Consider the following 26733-nt stretch of genomic DNA (forward strand, 5'->3'; position numbering starts at 1 on the left):
GCTAAGCCAGCAAGCGCACTTGCAGTTCAGTTGTCCATGGACTGTTCGCGAGTGAATAAGCAGACTCCACAATTTTTGGTTGAGCCAGACGTATTAATTATTTGTTGGCCAGTGTAATATGCATGAGCATACTTTAATGCATTTATATTTATATGTTTATGTATGCTTTTAACTTTGGTAAAAGTTATAATTACATTATTTGTGAGCGCAACAACTGTGCGCTAAGTTTTGCACAAAGTAAGGTTAGCAGCTAGGGGCTGCATAATTCATTTTTAGGAATCAAAAAGTGTCCTTAATGCCAGCCAAATGAGTTCAAATTACGGCGGGCAGCAACGTTTGCTGCCTTTTTACTTGATTTCATTTCATTTCTTTTCCTTTTGCATCGTTAATAAATTGTACTTTCAAGTTATTTACTCAAAAGCAACCCATGTAGTCCTTAACCCAAATGCATAAATCACGCGTAAAACCCCCCGCGGAAATAGGACGGCTCCAACGGATGCTCATTGTCGTCGCTTGGACTCTCTAACTTGGTAATGTATTTTTTTTTTCTTTTTTTTTGCCCAATCTTAGAACACTTCACACTGCCAAGCGAAACTTTTGCCATTAGATGGGTTAAACTCTGCTGATGCTGCTGCTGCGCTGCTGCTTGTGCTACTAAATTGCAGTTGTTTTTTTTTTTCTGTTCATTTCGAATACCTTGAGTACATATCAGCACAGCATAATTTATATTTGCCAGTGGCAAACAGACGTGCCACACTAGCACACACACCTTATCAACAATGTGGCGAGCAAGCGCTGCAAGCCAAACAGCAATGCTGCGTATACGTAACGTATGTAAATTTTAAGCGGCAATTGCATTTGCTATAAATTTCAAACAACAGCTAAGACTGTACCCCAAAGATAGTCGCATATAGTATAGCAAACTGTTTTATGTTTGAAAGTGTTGACAGTTTGTTTTGCTTTAAATCATTGCTAATTGCCAACACCTGCTGCTACTGCTTATGCACAATTTGTAACATTCCTAACATTCCGGGACAGATGGAGCTGCCGCCAACTCTTACTCCCAGTTATTAATTGATTTTCCTTGCCACCCCGCTATGATTAGTGCCTCAATAACGTGATTGCGGGTGGGTCTGTGTATAACTAAGTAACAGCCAACAGCGCGCCAAAAACATTTGCAGTTAGTCACAGCACGCAAATGCCTGCTCAGCCAACACGCAACACACACACACGCACACATACATATTATATATAATCCTAAGGTGTAGGCCAACAATTGCCCCAAGTCAGTGCCTTATTTTTATGGCATTTTTATTGAAACACGTAAAACGCAAATTGAGCAACGCGTGCTTGAGCGTGAGGAGTCATCCTTTAATCTAAATACACCCAAAAGCAAGTACTTGCAAATAACTTGAATTAAATTACAAGCTTTATAAAAATGCGAGCAAATTACACACAATTAACATTTAAGGAGCCTGAGTAAAGATTACATAAATTACCTACATTTTGAGTTATGGTCCATCAATCAATCTGTCGTTATAATTAAGACTATGGCTTGACATATATATGTGCTAACCATTATATCTTCTATATAATTAAAAATAAATTACTTCTAGTAAAAACAATTATTTGTTGTAAATTCTAATTAAAAACATTTTGCCAATTTTCAATATAGTTCTTTGCTTTACAATCTAACGTATATTTTTTGAACAGTCTGTTACAAAAGAGTTACTATTTTGCTGTTAATTAAGGCTTAACAGAAAGTTGCAGTTGGCAGCACTACTGTTAAGAAAATTCTAAGAGCTGGCAACGCTAAGACAGACTTTCTCACAAGCGCGTACACAGTTCATAAATAAAGTAATATAATTACTTTAACTCACCAATATAATAACAAGCACACTGATTTAAAAACATGTCACTGAAATTAAAATAAACATTAACACAAGAGCTTCAATGCGTACAATAAATTATTTGACAACGGGCACACGCGGCCTTACAACTCGAACAGTGTACTAAAGACTGTTAGGTTCAAATAAGTATTTAAAATTGCCCATTTGTGGAGGCAGTACCGATAACAACAATCGATAGACTGCCGAATGGCAGCGGTGTGTTTGTGCCATCATTTAATTGAATAAACTAAGAATTTCCCTCCAATTTTTTTTTTGTATGCTACACTAACGTAAAATTTAAATAAATTCGTTAAATAAAAAATGCAAACGCGTTTAGACGACTTTCAGCATGCCGAAAAAATCGGCGAAGGCACCTACGGCATTGTATACAAGGCGTGTAACAATCAGACAGGCCAAGATGTTGCGCTCAAGAAAATCAGGCTCGAAGGGTATGTACATACACACAAATATGTATGCGAAAAAGCATATCCTTGTATGAAAACAGTGATGAAATGAGACTGGGCCAGCTGCAGTTGTGCAGACAAAGCAAAGGATGCTGCAGTGTGGAGTGCATTGGCTGCTGCGACGACGAGACAGCTGGAAACTGGAAGCGTCCTTAATGCCCTTGAGTGAATGTCAAAAGGCTGCAAAACAGCGCCTGAATCTTGTGTGTGTTGCGCCGTTAATATGGAGACGTAGCACCACATGATTCGGCTTTGTGGTGCACGCCCAAGCAACCGACGAGTGATAGAAATAAGCACAGCGCTAAAATTTGTACTACTAATATGACTGAATTCTTTAGCGAATCGGAGGGCGTGCCGTCTACTGCAATGCGTGAAATATCCTTGCTGAAAAATCTGAAACACAAGAACGTTGTGCAGCTATTTGATGTCATCATCTCGGGCAATAATCTGTACATGATATTTGAATACCTCAACATGGATCTCAAGAAACTGATGGACAAGAAGAAGGATGTGTTTACGCCAGAGCTAATCAAGGTATGTAAACAAACAATAGTGCAGTCATATAATAATTTGTTTATACCTTACAGAGTTATATGTATCAAATATTCGATGCGCTTTGCTTTTGTCATACAAGTCGCATACTGCATCGTGATCTCAAGCCACAGAATCTGCTGGTGGATACAGCGGGCAATATTAAGGTAACTTGGCATAAACAACTTTAATGGAGCTGTGCATTTAAGCTGTATTTTGCAGCTGGCTGACTTTGGACTGGCGCGTGCTTTCAATGTGCCCATGCGCGCCTTGACGCATGAGGTGGTTACACTTTGGTATCGCGCGCCAGAAATACTGCTGGGCACCAAGTACTACTCAACGGGCGTGGATATTTGGAGCTTGGGCTGCATATTTGCTGAAATGGTGCGTTTGACAACTTTAACTACTATTATTATTATTAAACTTTGGCTTTGCAGATTATGCGCAAGTCGCTGTTTCCTGGCGACAGCGAAATCGATCAGCTCTATCGCATTTTTCGCACGCTAGGCACGCCGGATGAAAACAAATGGCCTGGCGTTACACAGCTGCCTGACTTTAAGCCCAAATTTCCCAAATGGGAGGTGCCCAATGTGCCTTCCATAATACAAAAACATGCAGCCAACGAACTTATATTGGTAATAGCAACAAATAGTTAAGCTGAGCATTTAATGATTTACTTTATATTGCAGTGCATGTTGTCCTACGATCCTAGCCTAAGAATATCCGCCAAGGATGCGCTGCAGCATGCGTACTTTGCTGATGTGCAGCATGTGCCACATGTAGCGCTGCCTGTGGATCCAAATGCTGGCAGCGCAGCGCGGCTAACGCAACTTGTGTGACAATTAGTTAATAATAGTGCTGTAAGTGCAAGCATAGTTAATTTATCTAGCGAATTGTATTTATATGTATATAAAACACACTATTATTTTATTTTTCTACAGACGTTCGTCATCATTTTACACACTCATGCATCTAACATACAATTACATATTAAATATATAAAGTACAAACTAAAACTATGGCTGTTGATTGAACAGGCGTTCAGTTATATAGAACTGCTGACGCGGTGCGCCCAGTTTTGGCAATGCAGCAACAAATGCTTGCATTTCGTTCTGCTGACGTTGGCGATTCAGCTGATCGTCACGCATATAGCTGCTCAGCTGATTGCGCATGCTCTGCGAGAGCTGCCGGCGCTCGTCTTTCTCGTCTTCTTCGCCGGCATCAACGTCATCGACAATTGCAACATCGACTGCTTCAGTTGTGCTGGAGGCTATGGCGGCGGCTTCTGTGCTGGTTGCTAGCACTTCGTTAACAATAGCTGCGGCCTCTGCTTGTACTGCGGGGGGAGCTGCAACCTCTGCAGCCTGCGCACTGCTCTCCTCATCTTCATAATCAACTGTGTTAACTGCAACTGGTCGCTTGGCATGGCTTAAATCTATTTGCGCTATGATGAGCGGCCTTAACACAGGCAGCGCCTTCACATTCTGCTGCTTGCGATTGGCATCGTACAAATACAAAGGCTTCTGCTTCGTTCCCGACTGCATAAACTGTCCATAGATTGACGCTGGATTATACTCACGCAAATGTGGCATATTGTTATACATTATGGGCAACTGCGAGTCAGCATAGTACAGCTGCTCTCCTCCCAGCAGCGGCAGCGGATAACCAGCAGCTGGTGCATAATAACCAAAAGGCGTGGGATCAACGTAATCATTATAGATGGGCGCTTGCTTTAGCTGCTGCTTGCGTCGCTTTTGCTTGCGCTTGGTTTTCTTTGGCTTCTGCGGCTGCTGTTGCATTAGCTGTGGCATTATGCTCATCAGCTGATGTGGTGTAGTTTCTATAATATTAGCATTACCCTCGTTGAACAAGTTGGCCAACGGATTGGTCAAGTTGCGAAAATTAAAGTTTGGCTGCACATTGCGCACAAAGTTGTTCCAGACGCGCACCAAAGGACGCGCAGTGGTTGTTTTTGGTGACGCCGCCTTCGGCTCCACACGTTGCTTTGACTGCTTACGCTGTATTATATAACTGGGATAGTTGCTCTGCTCCAAACTGTAAGTTTGCAATTTTATTTAGCAACTTAACTTTTAAACTTAAGCCAACTTACTTGTCATTAGATCTCAACTCCAACTCTTCAGGCCAATATTCCGCTACATCCAGCGTAGTCCTGGCTGCCGCACTGCCCTGCCAGGCTAACAACAACACAGCTAATGCCAATTGCCAATGCATCCTTGATAATCTTGCAGATCTGTTCACTTGAGCGTGCCACAAGCAACTGTTACTAAGCTTAGCTGCCACTGCAGATGTCAATCTAATTTGTTTAGGCAGTGAAAGTTATACATTTAATAATATTTATATTATGCCGCCAATTTTGCGCTCTCACTTCATTCTGAATGTGTTGAAAGTTCGTTAGTGGGAGATCTCTAGGCAGACTTTATTCATATGCAAATTTAAATGAAATATTTACAATATTAAACGTAAATTTGCAAACTGGTTTGATTTTACAATTTACTGCAAATCATTACGGGCGCTACACAGTAAAAAATTAGTTAAGTTTTAAGCCGGAATCGAATATTCCGACATTGGCTGTGAGCAACTTGAATGTTAATTGTTAATAAATGATTTAACTAAATTCTGTTAGAGTTAAATTTAATTTATTTTCAATTTATTATTGGTAAATTTAATTTACTTTCACAAAAGCGACTTGAAATTTTCTTCAAATACTTTTTAGACCATTACAAAAATAATAGAGCCAGGCAAATAGTTGGTATCGAAAGGGCTAATTATATTGACATATATTTTATGCTAAATTTTCTAATATTTAGAACTAAATAGCTATTTTTCTTAGTGCAGCCTCAAATTTGCTCCACATTGTCTTGTCTTAATTAATTGTGCTTATGTTTTTGGTTTTAAATCTTAAATCTAAAATCTGTCTGATTATCGCTTGAATCTTTATTTGGAGCAGAAAGTAGAAAGCTATGCCCATATGGGCATATCGCTCAGATTGACAATAACTATGGCATAAGCTAAGACAGGCGGACAACAAACAAAACGGCAAGTGAGCTTATCAGCCACAATCTGAAATAACTGTCGTTTTGCTAGACAATTTATAGAGTCCTTCGTATTGTGCTGTGTCAAACCCCAAAACAACTTAACACACACACACACAGATAGAGTCACACATATGCAAAGCGTCTCTACAAGTGTCAACAACTGAGCGAAAGCTTAGCGTGAAAAGCTTTTGGCCAGCATTGAGAGCTTTGCTGGTGGCGCTCAGGAAACATTTTCAGTTGACGTTGAGATTCCTGGCCCAGTAGTGAGCGAGCATTAAGTGAACGCGTTGCGCGCTTAGCCTGTAAAAGAGGAAAAGCTGGAAAAGCGCTAAGAAAAAAACTAAAACTGTAACAGTTTTTGCTAAGCCTAGAAAAAAAAAGTGCTGCAAAAAAAAAAAAAAAGGCAAGTTTAAGTGGCAGTTTGCTTGGCTGCCTTCAATACAAACTTTGTGCTCGTTTATGTGTGTATTGGTGTGTACGTGTGTGTGTGTGTGCGTTTTGTGTATACGTGTGGCATACAAATTTTAGAGCTGCCACAAATAATATGCGTGGGCATAAATCGAAAAAAAAAAACACTATACATAAATTTAATTGAATTAAAACTGGGGCTAAAGCGTTGCAGCGTTTTTTTTTATTATATAGACAAAAGCGCACACGTGTGAGAGAGGGAACGAGTGTGTTTTGTTTGTTAATAAGGCTAAGGCATTGCGTAAAGTTTTTGCAAACAAAATTGCCACTAAGTGGCAAGTGGGCAACTAAATTATATAAAAATATTAAGCTGCAGCTAGTCGAAGCGTTGAAGGCAACTCTATTTGCTCTTAAATTGAAACATCTTGGCATGGCTATATTTTTAGCAGCCCATAAGCCAGAGCACTATGGGCTATAGCTATTGCTATTGTTGTTGCTAGTCAGGTGTGCCACACACACACACACACACACACACTTGGCACGAACACACGCTCAAAAATGCGAATGTTGTTTCACTTTCGTTTTCGTTTTTGGGCTCTGCTGTGTGTTGCCCTCGCTCAAAGCGTTGCGCTTGACCATAACCACTAAAACTGTCACATTGCGTATACGCCGCGTATACACGTCCTCGTGCAAAAGACAGAGAGAGAGAGAGAGCACGCGCACCCACACGCTCTGGCATTCGTCTCTGACTTTGCTCTCCGCACTTGCAGCTGTTTTAGTTTCTCGGTTTTTGTTTTGAATCGCATTTCGAGCCACCCACCCAAGCAACACCCACCCAAGCAACGCTTTGGCGTTTTTGTTGTTTGGCAATTCAAATTTTATTGTGATTTTTATGCAGCGTAAACAAACAAAGCAAACAGCGCGAACGTTCAGGCATCTCATTCATTGCTTATTTTTCATAGCGCAATTTGCTGCTCAAATGCCAGCACGGAGATTGCTGCTCATACTTCTGCTCCAGCTGCTGCTGCTGCTGCTGCTGCTGCTGCTGCTGCTGTGCATTAGCCTGAAAGCTTTATGCTCTTCAGCCATGGCTATATAGTAGTAGTAGCTCATCAGCTAGCTAAGTATTTATGAATTTATTTACCTTAGCAGCTAAACTCGAAGACCTGGCAGCTGGCCAATGTGCAAAGCTGTTTCCGCTTTGCCCCCAAAAGCTGTCGCCTGTCTGCCCCGTCGACTGTCTGTCTGACTGTCTGCTTGTCAAAGCCGCCGTCATATTGCTGACAGTTGCAAAAACAATTTAAGCCAACTAAAAACTTTTCACATTAGCTGCAATTACACAAAAAAAAATATCAGTCTTATAAGAATAAGTAAATTTTATGCATAATACTAGCAACAAAATAATATAAATTGCAGTTTTCGAGCTTTCCCATTATTTATTTATTTAATGTCAACCATGAGCAGTCGACTGTAAAAGAAAATGAATACAAAAAAATATTTAAGACTAAATTTAAAAGTATTTAAAATTGAAGTTTTTGTTTATATTATGTTTTCTGTTTGTTGGGTTACAATTGTTAGTTAAAGTTTAATAGGTAAAATAGAGTAGAGTCGATGGCCTCACTCACCATCTTTAGTTATTATATTAATTTGCATATTAATTAATCTTGCAAATAAATAAATAAAATACAGAAAGTTGAGTTCAATTATGGTTAGTCTTGCCATTGATTTAAAATAATGTTTTAAAACTGTTTCTATACGAAAGATCGAGCAAAGTAATCTTTGCTCAATCTGCTTATTGTTAAACTATTGTCTAATATACTTATGGCTAAATTATTGTAAAGTCTATTAATGTAATTGATACTAAATAACTTAATTTCTGTATATTTTTCTTTTTATAAATGGATATTTATATTTTGCTCTTTTATATATTTTCTCTTAAACAACTAACAATGACTGCCTAGCGCTAAACTTACACAACTTTTTTGCGCAGTGTATGCCTAAATGATTTGCATAAGCAACGAGCCCCAAAGCGCATGAGCCTAGTAAATAATTAAGCCCATTGGTGTAGCTGCTAACAGCTGTTGCTATTTTTTATTTGTTGCTTAGTCTTTGACAATTAAAAATTCAGCATTGCGCTGTATAAACGACAAATAAGGACGTATGTCCAAAAAGCTGGCCACAATGCGCTCCTTTTTGTCCACGCGCCTGGAGTCGAGCAGCAAACCCACCAGATAAAAGTTCTGTGGCACATCCGCTGCAGACACTTGTATGCCCACCAGTGGTGCACCCAAATAATAAGTCTCCAGTCGATCCTGATAGCCGCAGACTGCGCTGCTGCTGGCCACCAGCGCGCTGTGCTCCTTCTGGCAATAAGGACGACTTATGGTGTTCACCCAGGTTTTGTGCTTCAGCACGCTTTTGATGGGCAAGCCCGCCACGACGAACAGTTGACCCACTAGCGTTGCATTGGCCAGCGCTGGCGGCGGCATGCAAACGGGCAGCACATTGGGTGTGAGCTTGGCATCCCGCTGCAGCGTTAGCACCGCCAAACTGTGCTTTAGCGTAAGCGGATCGTACTCCGGATGCACTGCAATCTCAGCCAGCGGTATATCCTGCGCTGGGAGCACGCAGTAGCCGTCCTTGTCGCAGCTCACCTCATGCGCATTCGAGCTCTTGTTCCATACGCCCAGCTGCACCGAGTAGGCGTCGGCACGCCCATCGTACTGCACAAAGCAGTGGGCGGGCGCTATAACATTGCGCTTGGACACAAGCGCGCCCAGGCAGCCATCATTAGGCAGTTTGGTCTCATGTCCTGCGAAGTGGAGTTTGCTCTTTATGAGCTGTTGGTTTAATTTGAAGCCACTTACCATTCGCATAGGTGATGCGTGCCAGCCACTGATGCTCTGTGGGCACCGCAAATGTGTTCTGCTTCAGCAGCTGCTCCTCGTTTATGCTGCCACACTTGGCATCCTGTGCTGTGGCTGCATTGGCGGCGCCACATGCTGCCAACAATAGACAAACAATTGCGACTGCTAGTTGCATTACGGCAGCAAATCCAAAACTTAACTAAAGTGCAAATCTAAGTAGCTAAGTTTATGCCCCAAGCACGACATTGGCACAACACAAAGCGAGGGCTGCTTAGAAAGTTGTGCAGCGTACAATTCTTTCCATCACTTGAGCTTCAACTGCAGTTCACTTATTAGCTGCTTAAATTTTTTAATTATATGCCCACTAGTTATTAAGTTATAATTTTGATAATATAAATAAATTAGAATCTACGCTGTCCAGAAAATTTGATTTGATATGAAACATATCGACTTATCGCATACGCTTTTAATTTAAACTGATATTTTAATGCAAACTTGTTCTAAAGTCTTTAATTTATTATCTGAATAAATTTTTGAATGATATTCCCATTAGTTATAAAGACTTGTAAAGACTGATTTACTTCTCTGAGTTTGATCAGGGATATACCAGAAATAATACATTATAAACGCTCTCCTATAAAATTCGATTTAAATAAAAACATATCGATGCATCGTATGTCGCTTTTAATTTAAATTGAAATTTGAATGCAAAGTTGCTCTAAAGTCGTTAATATATTATCCGAAAAAAATATTAGAATGATATTTCCATAAGTTATAAGGATATAGTCATTTACTTCTCTGAGTTTGTTCAGGGATATAACAGAAATAATTTATTATAAACTTTATTTTTTGACATACGATACTTTCCCAGAAATGCGTCGATATATTCTCTATCTACTGCTGCTTACAGATTTAACATTTCAACACAGAATCATTAATTGGCGGCTTGTCTGCTTAAGCGATTGAGGGACTTTATAAGCAACCCAGACAATTGCATTGAAACTTTACGTTCAACCGCTGTAATTGTCTATAAAATAGAATTTTCCAACTTATGACTAAAACATTAGTTGTTCATGCTTGCTAAACTTGTTTTAAATGCGCTACATTGGGCGTCTCCCAGCACGAGAATAACAGGAAAACATTCGAACAAATTATTTATTGAAATTCAATAGCAAACAAATATTTATTGCATAAACTGTTACTTGCTAATGAAATTTGTATTGTCCAGAATCCAGCGTCGCAGCGGGCGCAAATCTTGAAATATGTAAACTGTAGTTTGTTTATTATTGATAACCTTGACTAGAAGGGCTGCCAAATAAAAGTTACGCGGCACATCCTGCTCAATGTTGAGCGCCAGGACGCCAGCGCCTTCATAGAAGCGCGTGCGCTTAATGGGATAACCACAGAATTGATTCTCGGGCGGCGGCGTGCTGCTGCCGCTAAGTTGAGTGCAATATTGTCTGGACACAGCCATGGCTAGTCCTTTGCCCTTGAGATAACTGCTGTGATCAAAGCCGCCGAAATGCAAATTGTGACTAATCCAGGAGCTGGGCTCGGACGCTGCCTGCAGGCAAATGGGGCTAACATAGGCTGACCACTTAATGGGCTTGCTTAAACGTAAAATGGCCAAGTCATTGTCTCCCGTATCCTTATCCGCCTGCGGATGTATTTTGATCTCCGCTACGCGATGCTGCACTGGACCAGGCACACAAAAGCCGCGAGTATTGCATATATACTCCTCATCCAGCGGATGCGTTTCGTTCCAAGTGCCCAAGCGCACAGCCGCCAGCTCCGCATTGCCATTGAAGCGTCGCACACACGACGCCGGCGTCAGCACATGCGTTGCATCCACAATGATGACGCTGCAGCGCGTATTCTCTGCATTGGCGCCACTTAGCTGGAAGAGTATGCCCATCCAGGAGTACTCCGCAGGCTCCGTAGCTGTGTCCGTGCTGAACAGCAGTCGCTCCTCCAAGCTGCCGCAGCCAACTTCCGCACTTACAACAGCTAAACATTCAATTGTTTTTATTAATTAAAAGTAATAAATAAATTACGCACCGTTCAAGGCGCTGCCAAGCAGCAGCAGCAAAGCAAGTTCAAGCTTAGACAACATGACTGGCTGTATTAAAAGCTTAAAGCAAACTGCTTAGAGCTCAATTCTAAGCTAGACAAATGTAACTGGCAATGAGCAATTCAAGTACAGTGTGCGCTCATTAGCTGCGCTTGACTTGCAATTGCTATTTTATTGTTTAGCAGCATAGCTTATTTATTTATTTAATGACAGCTATGATTACAAACAATATTTAAATTAAATTTAAAAGTATTTAAATATTAAATTTGTTAAGCTTATAGATTGGGAGGGGAAGACCCAAAAACCCAATCAGGTTTGGGTTAGTGTTAATTATTAATAGTTAAAATAAATTGCTTAGTAATAATATAATAAAAGATTATGTTGGACAGCCAGAGACCATATGGTCCATATTGTTGGATTATGTGCTGGTTGATGGCATGTCCATACCTCCTTCATAGCAGCTAAGTCTGCGTTTTCTATGGTTACTACTACTACTACTGCTTGAAATCAGGAACCCCTCGCTCTCCATTTAGCGCTTATTGCGATGCGTCTCCGGGCGTTGTTGCTAATCCTTGTGCATGCGTTCATCCAATTCAGCTTAGCTTAGCTAGCTGCTTGGCTTTCTCCTACGTGGAACCATCTGCTTGAGTTCAGAAACTTAGTCAGATTTTCCAATCAATAAATCAACTTAAAAGTAATTATTGCAAAAAATGCTGCATTGCAATTATTTCTCAAGGAGCTGCCACAAGCGATTACCAATCATTATATAGCCATTAGTAGTCCTGCAATGACAATGTGCGTGCGTGTGTGTGTGTTTGCCTAGGCACTAAAGTGAATAATTAATGTTTCAATTAGAATGTCATTACCACAGGCTAAGAGACAAGACAATCTGAAGGACAACAGCAAGCACAGCATAAGCGACTTTGTTGTTATTGTGGGTGTGAGGCAAGTCATATTTAATGCCACACACACACACATACAAGCAGAGCTTGAACTTTTTATTGTCCACTCAGACGCAGACGTTGACTTTGGCTTTAGCTTCAACTTGACCTGCAACACACACACACACACACACAAGTCAACGCATGCATAAAGCTTTATTATTGTTTGGCTTGGTTTGTGCCCCCACCCAACACCCACTTGTATATAAGTTAAATCAATGTTATCCTTTAGCCTGGTCAGTTGAGCACTACTGCCTTGAGCTATACATGTATGCAAATTTCTTGGTGCGCCCTTTGCTTGTTCACACGCTTCAAACAAAAGTGCAAAGGGTCTTTTAGTTTGGCTGCATGCAAACAAAGCTCAATAGCTCAACAGCTAGCGTCTGCCGCTGTCGGCTGAGCACAACTCTTGAGGCTTTGGCATTGCCTGACCGCTGGCCATCAGTTTGATTTGGCAGTCCTTGCGTGTAATGCGTTTCTTAATCAGCGACCACGGCACGTGAGTTGCCCAATCGAAGGCACAAGCTTGTAATCACTGTTGCCAGTTTAGCTTTTTTCCCGTCAAATCGGGGTGTTTTCGTAGATCAGTGTGTGAATTGCGAAAAGCGGGAATATATGCATTATAGAAAGTATAAAGATATATAAAGTATAAGCTATATTTAACATTATTTTTAAGCAAATGCTAAAGCTTTTTTTTTGGAATTGAACTTTTACTAAATTTTAAGAATTTGTTTTTGTGAAATTTGCGCTTATTGAGTAAAAAAAAAAAGAAAACTGCATTTCATAAAAAAAATTTTAAGAACATTGCATTACTATAATATTCAAAAGTAATTGGAAAAATACTGGTACTCACCATTTCAACATATTGATACCAATGGAAAGGTCTGCAAGTTCTCCTTTTAATGATACAAAATATATGTATATTTTTTTCTAGATTTTTCAGGAAAAATATTGGGATGCAAATAGTTGTTCCTATCGTAATTGAACTAATTAATGTTCACAAATCTTTTTACTACTATTTTTTATGATTTTTTGAATGGGATGAGCTCAGAAAATTTTGTATGAAAAGAAAGTGATTAAAGTAGTAATTATAAAAAATATAAGCACAGTATTTTTGATAAATTTTTTTTGTAGCTACACAGAATTTTTGTCAGTTTTTATTCACTCAATTTACCATCAGCTTTTCTTCTTAAATGTTTCCACTGGGAGTTTTTCGTTAATCCAGCTTTTTTTTTCTTACAAAAAATGACATCACTGCTTATAATATAAAATTCTTCTCTCTTTCGCTCTCTCTTCCCCTTTCCCTCTCTCTGTTAGCAGTTTCAACATGCTTGTAGCTTGGCAATGATAGCGATAGCGTTAGCATGACGCGCGACGGCGAAATACCAGCCATCTTTAATCCGAAACGTGTACGCACGCCATCGGTTGTGGTCACCGGCGATTCGACGACCAATGGCGCCTTTAACAACAACAACACTGGGCCAGGGATTGGCACTGTGCCGAGCAGCAGCAGCAGTGGCTGCGGCTTTAGCAATGTCTTAACTTCCAGCAATCCGCAAATAACCCACCAAGACTCCATCTCATCCAGTCAGCAAGATCCCAATGAGCTCATTACCATACAAGCGGACACGCCCACAGGCGCACAGTTGGCTCACTTTGGTGGCGACTCCAGCGATGCGCACACCGCTCAGTTGAACATAGAAGCGCAGCCAAATGGTGGACAAGCTGGCGAGGATGCGGAGCTGCGCTTTCGCAAGCTCAAGGCCTGCAAGCAGAGCTGCTGCTCCGAACTGGCCAAAAAGGTAGCACCAACTAATGCATAGCTACTCCAATAGCTAATCCCAACTCCATTGCAGATGTACTTTGGCGTTTGTGTCACCATCTTGGTCACTGCTTCGTGGGTGGGTGCGACGCACTGCATCAAGTACATGTATTTATATAGAACACCCTACGATGAGGTGCTCGACGATGAGCTGGACACCTCGTCGAGTCGCGCGGAGCTAAGCACCGAGCTGGAGGACATACTGGCCATCAGTGACTCGTCGCTGCATCATGTCGAGGACGCCACCGAGATGTTCAATATACCACCGCGGCAGCCAGTTTACTTCAGTGCGCCATTCTTTGCTGCCTGGTTCTTTACCAACTTCTCACTGCTCTTCTTTCCCATCTACATACTCGGATTGCTCTCGGCTCGCCGTTGCGACAAGCTCAGCGAGATCCTGGCCGATGTGCTGCGTGGATTTCGCGAACGTGGCTTCACTATAGGTGAGTGGGAGAGTTTTGCATAATTTTGCAATTTAATTTAGCGTTTTTTTAATGCATTTCAAGCTTAACTTGAATTGCGTTCAGTTGCATTCTTAACGAATTATTTTGATGTTAGCTTTCGAATTCGAATTTTTATATGTTTTGATTTAATGCAAACTGTATTCCATTGCTTGAATTCTAATTCAAATTGAGCGCATTTGCCTTTAATAAGGTAAACTGAATTTATTATTTAAATTCTAATTAAAATTAATTGTATTCTTGATATATAATTCAAACTAAACTCATTCTTTAAATTATAATTGAAATTGCATTCTTTAAATTATATTTCAACTGAACTCATTCTTTAAATTCTAATGCATTTACCTGATTTAATTTAAACTGAATTCATTTTTTAAATTCTAATTAAAATTGAATGAAATTAAACTGAATTCATTCCTTAAATTCTAATTCAAATTGAATGCATTTGCCTGATTTAATTTAAACTGAATTATTTAAATTCCAATTAAAATTAAAAGCATTTTTTAAATTATAACTCAAATTGAGCTCATTCTTTGAATTCTAATTTAATTTGAATGCATTTCCCTGATTTAACTTAAACAATATATAAATTCTAATTAAAAAATAATTAATTCGAATTAAAATTGTATGCATGCTTTAAATTCTAATTCAAACTGTCCTCATTCTAATTCAAATTGCATGCATTATTTAATTCTTCTGATTAAAATTGACAGTAGTTTTTGACTTTAAACCAAATTGAGTAAACAACAGTTGCTAATAATTAATGAATTTCTCTCTGAACTTAACAGGACGTTTTCTGAATCGCTGCTTGTCCTTCTGCGTGCTCTGGCTGGTGACCACATATCTGTATACTTTGTCCCTGCACGTGCTGTTTGCCACCGATGCGCTGGCGCTCTTTGCCACCAATGTAGCATGCGTCTATCTGCTCTCCTGGGTGATACTACACGAGCAGTTCGTGGGCGTGCGTGTGAGTAACTTTGAGCAGCCAAGAATAACAAACATTTTGAAATTAATTATACGCTCGTTCGCAGATTGTGGCAGTTATATTGTGCGACACGGGCATAGCTTTGTTGGCTTATATGGACGGCATAACCGAAAGTCGCACCTTGGGTGGCGTCGTCTTGGCCACGTTAGCTGCTGCCGGCTATGCCGTGTTTAGGGTAAGCTACTTACCCATTCGTGTTTGGGCACGCTCATGTTTTTCAATTCTCGCACACCCACCCACCAGGTTATGTTTCGCAAGGTGATGGGCGATCCGCCAGTGGCTCAAGTTGCATTCACATTCACAGTGCTGGGACTGCTCAATGCGCTGCTGCTGTGGCCTGTGGTGCTGGCGCTTTACCTCACAGGCGCCGAGAATCTATCAGCTGAAAGCATACCCTGGAATATACTGCTGGCAGCCAGTGTGCTGTTATTGGGTAACATTACTTATAGCATATTTATGAGTGCGCATGTAAAATCGCTTTGCCTTGCAGTGTTCCATGTGCTGATGCAGTTCAGCGCCGCCGTTACCTACAACATGTTTGTGACTTTGGGCCTGATTACGGCCGTGCCCGTTTCGGGTGGTAAGTGGAATTCATTTGGTAGTCACGGCATGACTCTAAATTGCAATATATAATATTCGAGAGAAACTAGGCCCCAGGCTTATAAACAATTATTGCTCATACGTTATTTGCATTTCCTTTTTTAAGCTCAAGTGCACTACTAATAAATAAATTTGCATACTCTCAGCGCTCGATGTCATACTGTACAGTGCAACCTTTGCTGGCATGAAACTGGCCGGCGTCATATTAATTGCCATTGGCTTCTTTCTCGTCATGTTTCCGGAAAACTGGCCCGACTATATAACTCGACTGCTGCGGTAAGTGATTCGCAACTAAGTTAAGCTATAGCTAGCTGCATTTGTTTATATGCTAATTTGTTAACTTTTACTTTTTTTACTTATAATAAATTTTATTAATTTTTATTAATTTACGTTTGCATAACTAATAAAACATTAAATAAAGCATAAAGCTAAACACGCTGCTGTTTATATTGAACATTATTTTTATATGCAGCCAACAATTGTGCAATTCATTGTGCAATTGTTGCTAAATTTAAAAACAATACCCAATGCTTACACTAAATTTCTATATAAACAAACATCTTGCAGAAAGAGCGTTCGTGCCATTCTTCGTTACCAATGTTGTTGTGAATTAGCCGAAATACGCTATGCTCATTCGGTAGGCCAATTACACCAACCCCCTCAAAATAAATACCAAATATATATGCAAAACATAAAACAAAAAATTATAACACTTGGGCAATAACTGCTGAACGATATGTGCTAAAAACATTTCATGAGCTCCGGTTTTTTACTGACTGTATACGAATAACTTTTCTGTATATAACTATTTAGCTACATTAATATTAAGACAACACACAATTATTATATTATACACTTAAACATAAACTATATATTAAACACAATTAATTCAGGCTATTGCAGCTCAGTTGGCTAAAAAACAATAAACATTTCTTGCTGTTAACTTAATTGTTGTTCAACACACACATTTTATAATAATTTCGTTACGTTCTAGCAGCTCCCAACAAATGCCAAACTAATATAAACTTTTGTTTTTCAATTTTATGTGTATTTACATTTTGTATGTGTATGTTGTTGGCAATAGCTACTACACTCAAAACAATTACTAACCACTATACAATACACTTACCGATTTTGTATTTGTATACAAAAGTAGCTTGACTTACGCTGGTGTTGCGAAGTTTTGTTTGTATAGCAACCCACCCCCCACCCCACCCTAACCAACATAAGTTGAAGACATGGAATGGCAGCCTCGTTAACTGATTTTGGCTTTTCTTTTCATATCTATATGTTATACATTTAAGTTGTCAAAACCATACAGCAAATGTAAATATTTACTCTTAATTTTAAACTGTGCGCACTTAGCGGGGCTACAGATCGTTATATATATGCTATAACTCTCTCTCTCTCTCTCTCTAACTCTTGTGTAGCATGAGCATTCGACCCAATTGTGAATTCAGTTTAGTCTACAGGCAGCACAGCAATAAATATATATACATATAATTATAAAGAAATAAATCCAATTTTTAAACAAGTTTAGCTATTGGCATGTGTACAAGTTTTTCAGTTTTCTGCTTCACATTTCGTTTCTAAACTTCAGTTACTATTTTTTTGGTTTAACTTTCGCCTAAGTGTGTGTGTCCGTCTTCTAACTTCAACTTCAACTATACTATTGCCTATATACTGTACTTATTTCTTAATAAAAAATATGCTGTCGACATTTCTCAATTGTATTTTGCAGAAGCATCATAATGCTGGGTCACAATGCGAGGTGAGTCTCGTGAGTTCACGAACAACAACGAAAATAAGTTACCCTAGGTTATGAAAAAAAAAAAAAACTCAAAACGAATACTTAATACAGATTTTTTTGTTTTCAAAGCGACATTTAAGATTTAAGTTTACAACTTGATTAGTAAGTTTTGAGCTTTCGAATTTGTAAACCAGCAACGTTAAACTAACTTAATATTTAACTGTCATGATAAGTACGCAAATTAATATTTTAAATAGGGTTTTCGTAATGCATCTATTAGTTTTTCTTTTACTTAATGCTTCAACTCATAACGATTTTAGTTTTAGTAGTTTAGGTAGCATTAGGCAGCCTTTTGTTTTCGACTCGGCAAGGTAAGTTCTATTGGCTCTACGTTAGCAAAGATTTTACAAAGCACTAGCGCTAATACTTCAAAAGACAAGTCACCGCACCTTAAGTATCAAAAAAAATATCACATTTGGTATATAAAATTTCCATTTCACCATAAACACCTTAGTTTTCTTTTGATATAAACCAAAATTTTTAGTCGCTCTAGTAGTAGAAAATAAGAATATAAGCATTATATAGCATAGAAAAAAAGAAACACCGCTAATCTGTACTATTGCTTCTTTTCTTCTTTTTTTTTCTTCCACTTCACCTATGCCACGAACTGCCTATCCGTCTATATACAAAACTATCTTCGTCCTCTTGAAAACAAACTCTTTCTCTCTCTCTCTTTGTATTTAACTATTGTCTTTCTCTCTCTACTCAACACCAACAACAACAACACACCAATTCACCAAAAAACTGGCTAAAATTACAACAATTGTAACTCATTTTGAATTTGGCTTAAACTTAATACACTTAAACAAATATTATATCAAGTAGCGGTAGGCCAGCGCTTTGTAAAAGAGATGCTGCAGTCACTGGACCGTCCACGAGATATGCGCAACGGCACATAACGCGTTCCTTCTCGCACCACATAAGCTAAAAGTTGAACAGAAATTTGTACAGTTCCACAAAAAACACGCTGACAACTCAAAAAAAAAACACACGTATATATTTTGTAAATGACTTTCAAAACAAATACTCAATGCCTATAAAAAATAATACACTAAAGTTCAGTCTGCAGTCGAGCTCGTTTGGGGCGTAAGTATTTTAACTTTTATGCTATTTGCTGTCATTGGTACTAGTTCTTAAGCTACAGTTGCTGTTTGGTAGTTAAATGTTAAATCCTCCTACAATTTATGCCTTGGTACTTCTTTCTCTCTTTCTCTCTCTCTCTCTGTATTTCTCTATATTTTTATTTATTTTTTGTTTTATTCACAGATCGCAGCATATTTATGCGTCTCATTACAAGCATAAGCGAAAATATTATGCAGTCAATACGAACTCTTATGTTGTTTGACTCTCCCCCATACGCATTACGCATACGCATGTTAAGCCCGTGCTATTTGTTTGGTGCGCGGCTTTAGACAAGTTTTTGGTTAAGCCCAACACAATGGTTTATATATGTGTGTGTGTATGTGTGTGTGCTTTTTTACATATATAGCTGTCGTGAAGAATTTTTATATAAAACATTTAGTAAAAAGTATTTCAAAGATTGAGCAACGAACGAAATGGTGAGCTCGCTTCAAACTTGAACAAATTTTTTAACTAGTTGCTTATTAGTTGCACGCTGTTTATTAATACGTAGTTAACGCTTAAGCTTATACACGCACAAATACATACACAACACACACACACACACACACAGACAAACATAAATATTTTGTATATAACATATAAAAAATATAGAATCAGTAAAAAATCCGTAAAACAATAAATGAAATTGCAAGCAAAATACATAATTAATTAATTAGTGTCCAACTTAGCTATAATATTTATGTATGTATGAATGTATGTATGTTTATAAGCTAAGCAACAAAAGTTCGAAATGATATGTACATAAATATTTGGAATACACACCAAAGCCAAAGCTAAAGATTCAGGCTGTAGTCGATACAAAAAGCGCTAGAAAATTCTAAATTCAAAACCCAAGCTAACATTGCATTTTGTCGTTTTGTGTGTTGTGGGCTTTAGATGGGGTCGCGGCCCTCGGAGCGGTACTTCAACAGGTCAGCATCCCACCATTATAGACTATCGGACGGGGTACATAATGTCCCATCTTCGTTCTCCTCTCTCTGGCCGTGTGAGATGACTGATCTATCGCCAACTACAGCTGGGTTTCTGCATGGCAACACCAACGCACATCAACATCAACATCAACAGCAACTTTTACAGCAACAGCAACAACATCATCGACACCAGCAGCATCTGCAGCGCCAGCACTCGCACACCTCGCTGACCATGATCCACAGGCAGAGCAGCAGCCACAGCATGCACGGCAGTCGACGCGGCAGTGGCGGCTTGCGTGCTCCACCCACAGGCACTGGACGTCTCTTCTCTTACTTTGGCAACGAGCATGAGCACGAGCCTGATCGCAAAAAGTCCGAAACCTCATTCTTCAACTTGGGCTTTCGTCGCAAGTCCACAGTGGTTTACTATGCGCCACAGGATTAAGTGCAGATTTGATTGTGCATATCAAATTATATAGTAGTTAATATCACGCTGGCTACATTTGCAAATACAATCGTTGTTGTTGTAAAAGTTAAAAATGTACACATTGCAATTAGAATTTTGCTCAAAATATTAACTTAATTAACTACAAATACAATTACAAAACACACATATATATGTCTATCATAGTACACAGAACAATTTAAAAGATTAAACCCATGCGAAATCCCAGACACAACATACACATATAGCAAGTAAAAAGTCTAAATCGAAGCCAATTGTTGTTAGCAATTATATATAGTATATATACATGTTTTAAAAAACACACACATTAAAGCTAAAGCCCAAAGCTCAAAGTATATCAGTTTATTTTTAGTTTGGCTAACTAATATTTAAAACTATTAGCTTGGCATATATTCTAACTACATTTGCTGATTTATTTTGAGCAGCGGGCATAGTTAATACTGTAGTTAAGTCATATTGTTTATAAGCTCATACTAGTTGGTCCAGCCTATTGATATGTTGTTCTTTAATTTTGTATTAATATTGCATATGTGTATGTTTATATGTGTTTTAGCTAAATGTTATCAAAAATTATTGTTGAGCAAAGAGCAAATTTTGTTAAGTGTAAGAAATTGTTGTTTTAGAGAAATTATTTAAGCCACATATAAATTCATTGACTGAATTACAAAATTAACGTAACAATTCCCAGTAGGCCTACTGTATTCAAAACTTGTGTATCAGTAATTGATTTGTGATAGTTTCGAAACAGAAAAATTTGATAAACAGCCCCTAACTCAACAGTTAAAATAGCTGGCAAATATTGAGAATAAAAAGTACACTTAAAAAAACAACTTTGTGCAATTTTTCTTATACAAAACAAAATATGCCTTGACTTATGTTTCAGTTTGCTGAAATTTGTTTTCATTCATTGTACGCTCTATATTCAGTCAGTACAAAAACATCTCTCATTCAAATTGAAACCCTTCCAAAATTTGTTAAAATTCTAAAAGGATCAAAAATAAATCAAAGTTCGAACAAACGATTTATTCTTAATATTTCGCGGATAGCTTCGGCCGAACGTAACTAAATCGAATCAGTTTCGTCGGGCGTTAAACTACCGCGATATAAAAGAAACGTGACGCCCGGCGATTAACGGGCGGCATTCATTTAATTTGGTTTTCCCCCCAAGGTCTTGTGTTTTGTTTGTCTTTGTTTCAAATATATCATAACATAACTAAAAGTCCTGTGCTTGCAATCCAAAACCACCCCCCACCCACCCCCTCGCTGATCAGGAACGAAACGTTTTGCATTATTTTTTGTGTCATTTTATTTTAACTAAAACTTTTTGCTGTGCATTTACCTTTTGTCAATTGTGATTGTAATAAGAATTTTTCAAACGTAACGCGGCGGCAACGTAAAAAGGATATCAAAATGAATAAATTTGGTAAGTAAACAATACAAATAAAAGTTTATTTTATATAAAAGATATAAGTGTATTTTGTATAGTAAAAGATTCTTTTGTGAGATTACTTAAACGCTTAGGACGGATACATTTTTTATAGCTTAGGTGTGTGTGTATAAAATTTTGTCTTTCAAGGCACTTAAAGTTATTACAAAATGGACGGACATGCATTGTCTTGAGTTTAGTCTTAAATTTAGTTATTCGATTCGTTACTTAAGGCACAACAATCTAAAATTTACTGTCCTACAAAATGATATGCTAAACAACAAAAGACAACAAGCAGCTCAAAAGTTATTAAAAACAAAAAAAAACTGATACGCAACCTCTTGAATTGTGTGTGGCTCTCCTGCTGTGTGCTCTCAGCTTTAATATATATGGCAGCTTGGTCCTCAGCCGGCGACGGCACAATTTGAAATGGAGGAGTTGCCCAAGAATTCAGCGCCCGTCACTGCCCACTGGCGGCGGCGCGCTCTATGCGCTGCCCATGACTATGAAAAATGTGTGAAAATAATTTTTTTGTCCAGTTACCTATGGCCACAAACAGTTTTTTGCGCTGGCAGGAGACCAAGCCCAAGCCCAAGATTAACCAAGTGGCTGATAAACTGGTTTGCATGCGGCGCATAGAAAAAGTTCTCAGGGTATATAGATAATAAAAATTCAAGCGCATATGATAATCAAGGCAGCAAAAAAACAATCAAAAAACAAAAAACCGAAAAAAAAAACGGCGGCATATTTAATGCAGGACCATCGGACGCTGCAGCGTCAACGATTTAATATAAGGAAAACACACACCACACCCAGGCCGAGGCACAACCAGCCAAAGCAACCCTAAGAAGCCTCTAAGATGGTATAGGGGTGTAGGTAGCCAGCCAGCAGCCTCTAACTGGGTTTTGATGTTAACAGGTTTCCATGCCACACACAGCTGTGTGACTTCACGGACATTATTGAGGGCTACAAGGAGCAGCAGAAGCAGCAACAGCAGCGACAAAGCGACAGCAACTTCCGTAATCTGAGCGTTGTAGGCTTGGCTGCTTGCGCTTGCTGCTGCCGCTGCTGCCTTTGATAGAAATGACAAATAACCAGATTCATTGTAATAGATTATGTCTACAACTTAATCGCCTTGCAGATAAATGATGACAATGTTCCTGAAGAGCAGCAGCGCAAGAGCTGGAAGGGCAGTTTTGTTTTGGGTGTCAATTTTTGTGTCTTTGAGCTGCTTGTTGCTTTTGTTAGTTCTTCTCTTTTTCTGTTGTTGCTATAGTTTGGCTATGTACGTTGCTTTTTGTTGTTGTTGATTTTTGGCTTAACTAAATCTATAAAGCAGCGTTAGCGTTAGGCCAAATAGCGCTATAACCAAACCCAATGCTGATTGCAAACTTGCTGCACCTGCCAGACGACACTTGAACATGTCATAACGCGTTTCCTTATCCACAACAATATTCTGATATTCCGCTTCCACAAGCTGCCCATCATAGTAGGTAATCAAATCCTCAAAAGGATACTCATAGCCCTGCAAACATTCGCACTTGTAGCCGCCAGTTTCATAGCCACGTCCCATGATAGGCACACACTGCAAGGCAATTAAAATTATTTAAATTATATACAATAGAATGGGCAACATACATAAGAAGTCTTCTCGTCACACTTGTGCGTATTCTTGAACGCATTGGGCTCATAATACCAGTCCGGGCACTGGTTAATATCCAGCTGCAGCATATCCATAGAAACGGCCACCACACCTCTGTACAAAGAAGTCAACAAATTAGTCAATTTAATTGCTTAACAAATGCCAAAATGTGTGTCACAAGTCATGTCAACACTTGAAAATTAGACAATCAAATGTTTACATTTGCATCTAAATGGCAAATGGGACGAGGGGTTGAGCCTTGGCCCGCGACTGCGGCACGCAGCGGACTGGCCCAACTGGCTCGGCTCACCCCATACCATAGCTTGCCACCCCATTTAAGCGTTTCCCCCTTTTTTGTAGCTACTACTCACTTGAATTCCAGTTTGACTTTGAGGCTATCCCAGCCAAAGAACGGCACTGCATAGGTCACCAGCCACTTCTTCACATAGCCATTGCAATCAAACTGCGGCTGTGCCCAGTAGCCGTGCTTGATGCTCGCCGCACGATACGAGTTGGGGTAGTGCTCATACTTTTGCTGGTATTCACCTGTCTCATTGTGACGTATCTTGATTTTCATGTAGAACGTTTCGAGATCATCAAAGTTTGTATTCCAGCGTTGCTTCAAAAACTTAAAGTACTTCTTCTCTGTATAGAGTTCGTGTGTTTTGTTCAAACGTGCCAGATCCTCCACCTTGAACTTGCGTGTATTCAGCTCCGTCTTATAGGCATAGGGTGCAAAGTAGGTGCGATTGGTGAACTTATTGCGCTCCCAGAGCGTTGTTGCCGACCAGACTTTGCTGTCGCCCAGCACAATGGCCAGCGTTTCACCAATCATTTGATCCTCGGTCAGCGGCTTGTCAGCCACACGTTTGCCCGAGTAGACTTCATTGGGATCGGAGACCTGGAATAGTACAAAATATTAATAATCTACTAGTATAGCATGCAAACTTATTTTTTAAAGCGCATATTTGATTCCTCTGTCATTCACTTTAGCCTTATGCTTGTTTTTCTAACGTTTATTGTTGTAGTTGTTGCTGTTGCTGCGGCTGTGTCATTTAATAGAGACGACGCCTTGTGTCTGAACCTGTTTTTCGTGTCCTTTTTGCGCTCAAACTAATGAATTTAGCATTTTGGTAATGGTTTGACACTGAATATTTAATTCATGCTCTCGCTAGCTGCTGAGCTGAAACTGAAACTGAAACTGAAACTGGCATTGCAGGAAATTCGAGGAAGTTGAAATTACGCGTGGAAAATTATAATTTACACTTGAGAAGGTTTCAAGAGCTCGCTCTCGCTCTATGCATGTCGAAGACGCTTTAATAGGTGTCGGGTTTATCAATTATTGCTCTTCATTTAGCGTGAAGACGATGGCTGGGAAACAAATTGTCGTTACCTGCAAAAAGGCGCTAATAAAGTTGGCCAAGCGCACAGCCATTTTGGCTTCATTGGCAAACTGCTCCTTGGCGCCAAAGCTAACATCGCCGCGCAGTATCAAATCCTGCGGATGGAAGCTGTAATAAACAGTAGAAATATAAATGTTAGCTTAAATGCTTAACAAATGGTAACTAACTTTTTGCATGTGCGATAGTTAACGCCATGTATATATTTCAATGCCTGATCTATGTTCAAATGCTCCGCATGCAGCGATCTGGAGCCTGTTGTATAATTGCGATATTCAGGATGCTGATCCAAATACATTTCACGCAAATGATAAGGCGCCTTGTCCCACTGTATGGGCAGCTTATGTATCCCTGCAAATTAAGCATAAATCAATTTTGGCTATTTACTTATGCTAAAGTTACTTACAGCCAATTTTGAGGCAGTCATAGTCATTGTAATATTGCTCTGCTGAAGCGCGTTCCACAATCTCGCCTAGATAAGGTCGCCTTACTGTATTCGGCAGTCGCCAGCCCGGCTTACAGCGACATTGATAGCCACCACGCCTAAAGCCCCAACCATGTAGCGGTTCACACTCAGTCGTTTCCTTTTTACAACGCGCCGTGTCTGCAAAATGATTCGGTCCCTTGTTGCCCTCGCCTAGTGGACACTGATTTATATCTATGCGCTCAAAATCCATTTCCAGCACCGAGACAGCCGTATATCTAAAAATATAGCAAATAAGTCTTCGATCTTAAGGTTATGGTTATGCCCACTTACTTGGGATACTCTATGTGTCGGAACTGCGTATGTCTTGGATATATATCAGCTATGGGCACCACTGCTGCCACTAGCCATTTGTTGGAACGCCCACAATCGAAATAAGGTCGCGTAAACTTGATGGGACCCGGTGTCTCTTCAGAGCCAGGCGGACCATGGAATGTAAATGTTTCATTTGTATTGTTGGCATAGCGTATTTCAACTTGATATGTAATCTTGGTATCGTGGCGTCCAGCCACATTGTCCGGCAGCCATGCGCGATACCATTCGTTAATTTTGTACAAATCATGCGTATAGTCCTTGGATATAGAGTCGGGATGATGTGCGCCCAAGTCTTGCACATCAAACGTATTCCACGTGGATATCTTTTGTAGATGTATAGGATCGTTAAAATCGTCCAGGCGAAACGTGCGCGGTCCAAAGCGTGGAAAAGTCTTATTGAAGAAGCCACGATACGAGGAAGAGTAGGAGCTATTTGGCGAAAAGTATATAGCCGATGCGTTGATGCTGGGATTAGCAGACACATCTGCCACGGTGGATAGAAAATAGTACATCATGCCTGGATCATACGTATCGTTTATAGCTGGACGTATAAAACGTGACTGCAGTATATAACTCCAGAAGAAGCTGCGTGTCAACGCCATATTCTGCAAATGCAGCAATGCTGTGCGATTGGGAAACACAGGATTCACGTTCACCTCTTTGATGTCCGGCTTGTGGGACACCACATCCGCGGGCATAAACAAATCTCCATGATGTTGTATAAGGCAGTTATCGGCATTTACTTTATCAAATTGTATTTTAATTTCGTCAAAGGCATCGCGCGCCTGCCACTCATGCTGAGCGAACACGCCCACGATGAGCACCAGCACAAAAAGCAAATAGCTGCGCCCCAGTATCGATGAGGGTATAAACAATGCCATGTTGTGTGTGTGTGACTGTTGCTGCCTGTTTGGGCAGCTACTTTAACTATTAACTATGCACTTTCACTTAACAAATTAAAAAAACTTTACAACTTGGCCATAAGTAAAGCAAAATAAACCAATTAGTAATACAAAATAAATGCTTTACACTTGTTGGAAC

At 39.5% G+C, this 26733-nt stretch overlaps 5 protein-coding genes across 14 annotated transcripts; 2 read left to right on the forward strand and 3 right to left on the reverse strand.

Annotated features, from left to right (window-relative positions):
* The first annotated feature begins 2210 nt into the window (after positions 1-2210).
* Positions 2211-3889, forward strand: LOC108602139 (cyclin-dependent kinase 2). 2 transcript variants are annotated; one of them, XM_017990169.1, is made up of 7 exons: positions 2211-2338; positions 2692-2887; positions 2941-3051; positions 3107-3268; positions 3322-3519; positions 3574-3744; positions 3826-3889. In XM_017990169.1, exons 1-6 carry the CDS (start codon positions 2211-2213, stop codon positions 3721-3723), a joined length of 945 nt encoding a protein of 314 aa, XP_017845658.1. In that variant the 3' UTR covers positions 3724-3744; positions 3826-3889. The 2 variants fall into 2 exon arrangements, with proteins under 2 accessions (XP_017845658.1, XP_017845656.1); XM_017990167.1 differs by lacking the exon at positions 3826-3889 and having other exon boundaries at positions 3574-3816.
* A 4355-nt stretch (positions 3890-8244) lies between these two features.
* On the reverse strand, positions 8245-9421 carry LOC108602227 (phenoloxidase-activating factor 3). Its single transcript, XM_017990273.2, has 2 exons — positions 9216-9421; positions 8245-9160 (listed from the first exon to the last, which is right to left on the reverse strand). The coding sequence occupies exons 1-2, from the start codon at positions 9388-9390 to the stop codon at positions 8451-8453; spliced, it is 885 nt and encodes a 294-aa protein (XP_017845762.1). The 5' UTR covers positions 9391-9421; the 3' UTR covers positions 8245-8450.
* Positions 9422-10380: 959 nt separating this feature from the next.
* Positions 10381-11357, reverse strand: LOC108602475 (phenoloxidase-activating factor 3). Its single transcript, XM_017990599.2, has 2 exons — positions 11274-11357; positions 10381-11222 (listed from the first exon to the last, which is right to left on the reverse strand). The coding sequence occupies exons 1-2, from the start codon at positions 11326-11328 to the stop codon at positions 10414-10416; spliced, it is 864 nt and encodes a 287-aa protein (XP_017846088.1). The 5' UTR covers positions 11329-11357; the 3' UTR covers positions 10381-10413.
* A 2194-nt stretch (positions 11358-13551) lies between these two features.
* LOC108604357 (putative thiamine transporter SLC35F3) lies at positions 13552-20912 on the forward strand. Of its 9 annotated transcripts, XR_001915342.1 has the most exons (11): positions 13552-14029; positions 14084-14492; positions 15299-15477; positions 15542-15670; positions 15739-15928; positions 15986-16075; positions 16242-16371; positions 16663-16732; positions 17837-17866; positions 19172-19464; positions 19925-20010. XR_001915342.1 is itself a non-coding variant. In XM_017993792.1 (10 exons), the coding sequence occupies exons 1-10, from the start codon at positions 13592-13594 to the stop codon at positions 20402-20404; spliced, it is 2145 nt and encodes a 714-aa protein (XP_017849281.1). In that variant the 5' UTR covers positions 13552-13591; the 3' UTR covers positions 20405-20912. The 9 variants fall into 9 exon arrangements, 4 of the variants coding, with proteins under 4 accessions (XP_017849281.1, XP_017849284.1, XP_017849282.1 ...); XR_001915343.1 differs by lacking the exons at positions 16663-16732; positions 19172-19464 and adding an exon at positions 18731-18991 and having other exon boundaries at positions 19925-20012; XR_001915345.1 differs by lacking the exon at positions 16663-16732.
* Positions 20913-21880: 968 nt separating this feature from the next.
* On the reverse strand, positions 21881-26698 carry LOC108603067. The gene is made up of 7 exons (XM_017991512.1): positions 25651-26698; positions 25300-25595; positions 25064-25244; positions 24887-25004; positions 23865-24394; positions 23490-23607; positions 21881-23436 (listed from the first exon to the last, which is right to left on the reverse strand). Exons 1-7 carry the CDS (start codon positions 26571-26573, stop codon positions 23170-23172), a joined length of 2433 nt encoding a protein of 810 aa, XP_017847001.1. The 5' UTR covers positions 26574-26698; the 3' UTR covers positions 21881-23169.
* Positions 26699-26733: the final 35 nt, after the last annotated feature.

This window comes from Drosophila busckii, chromosome 3R (assembly GCF_011750605.1).
Source record: "Drosophila busckii strain San Diego stock center, stock number 13000-0081.31 chromosome 3R, ASM1175060v1, whole genome shotgun sequence".
Classification (NCBI taxonomy): domain Eukaryota; kingdom Metazoa; phylum Arthropoda; class Insecta; order Diptera; family Drosophilidae; genus Drosophila; species Drosophila busckii.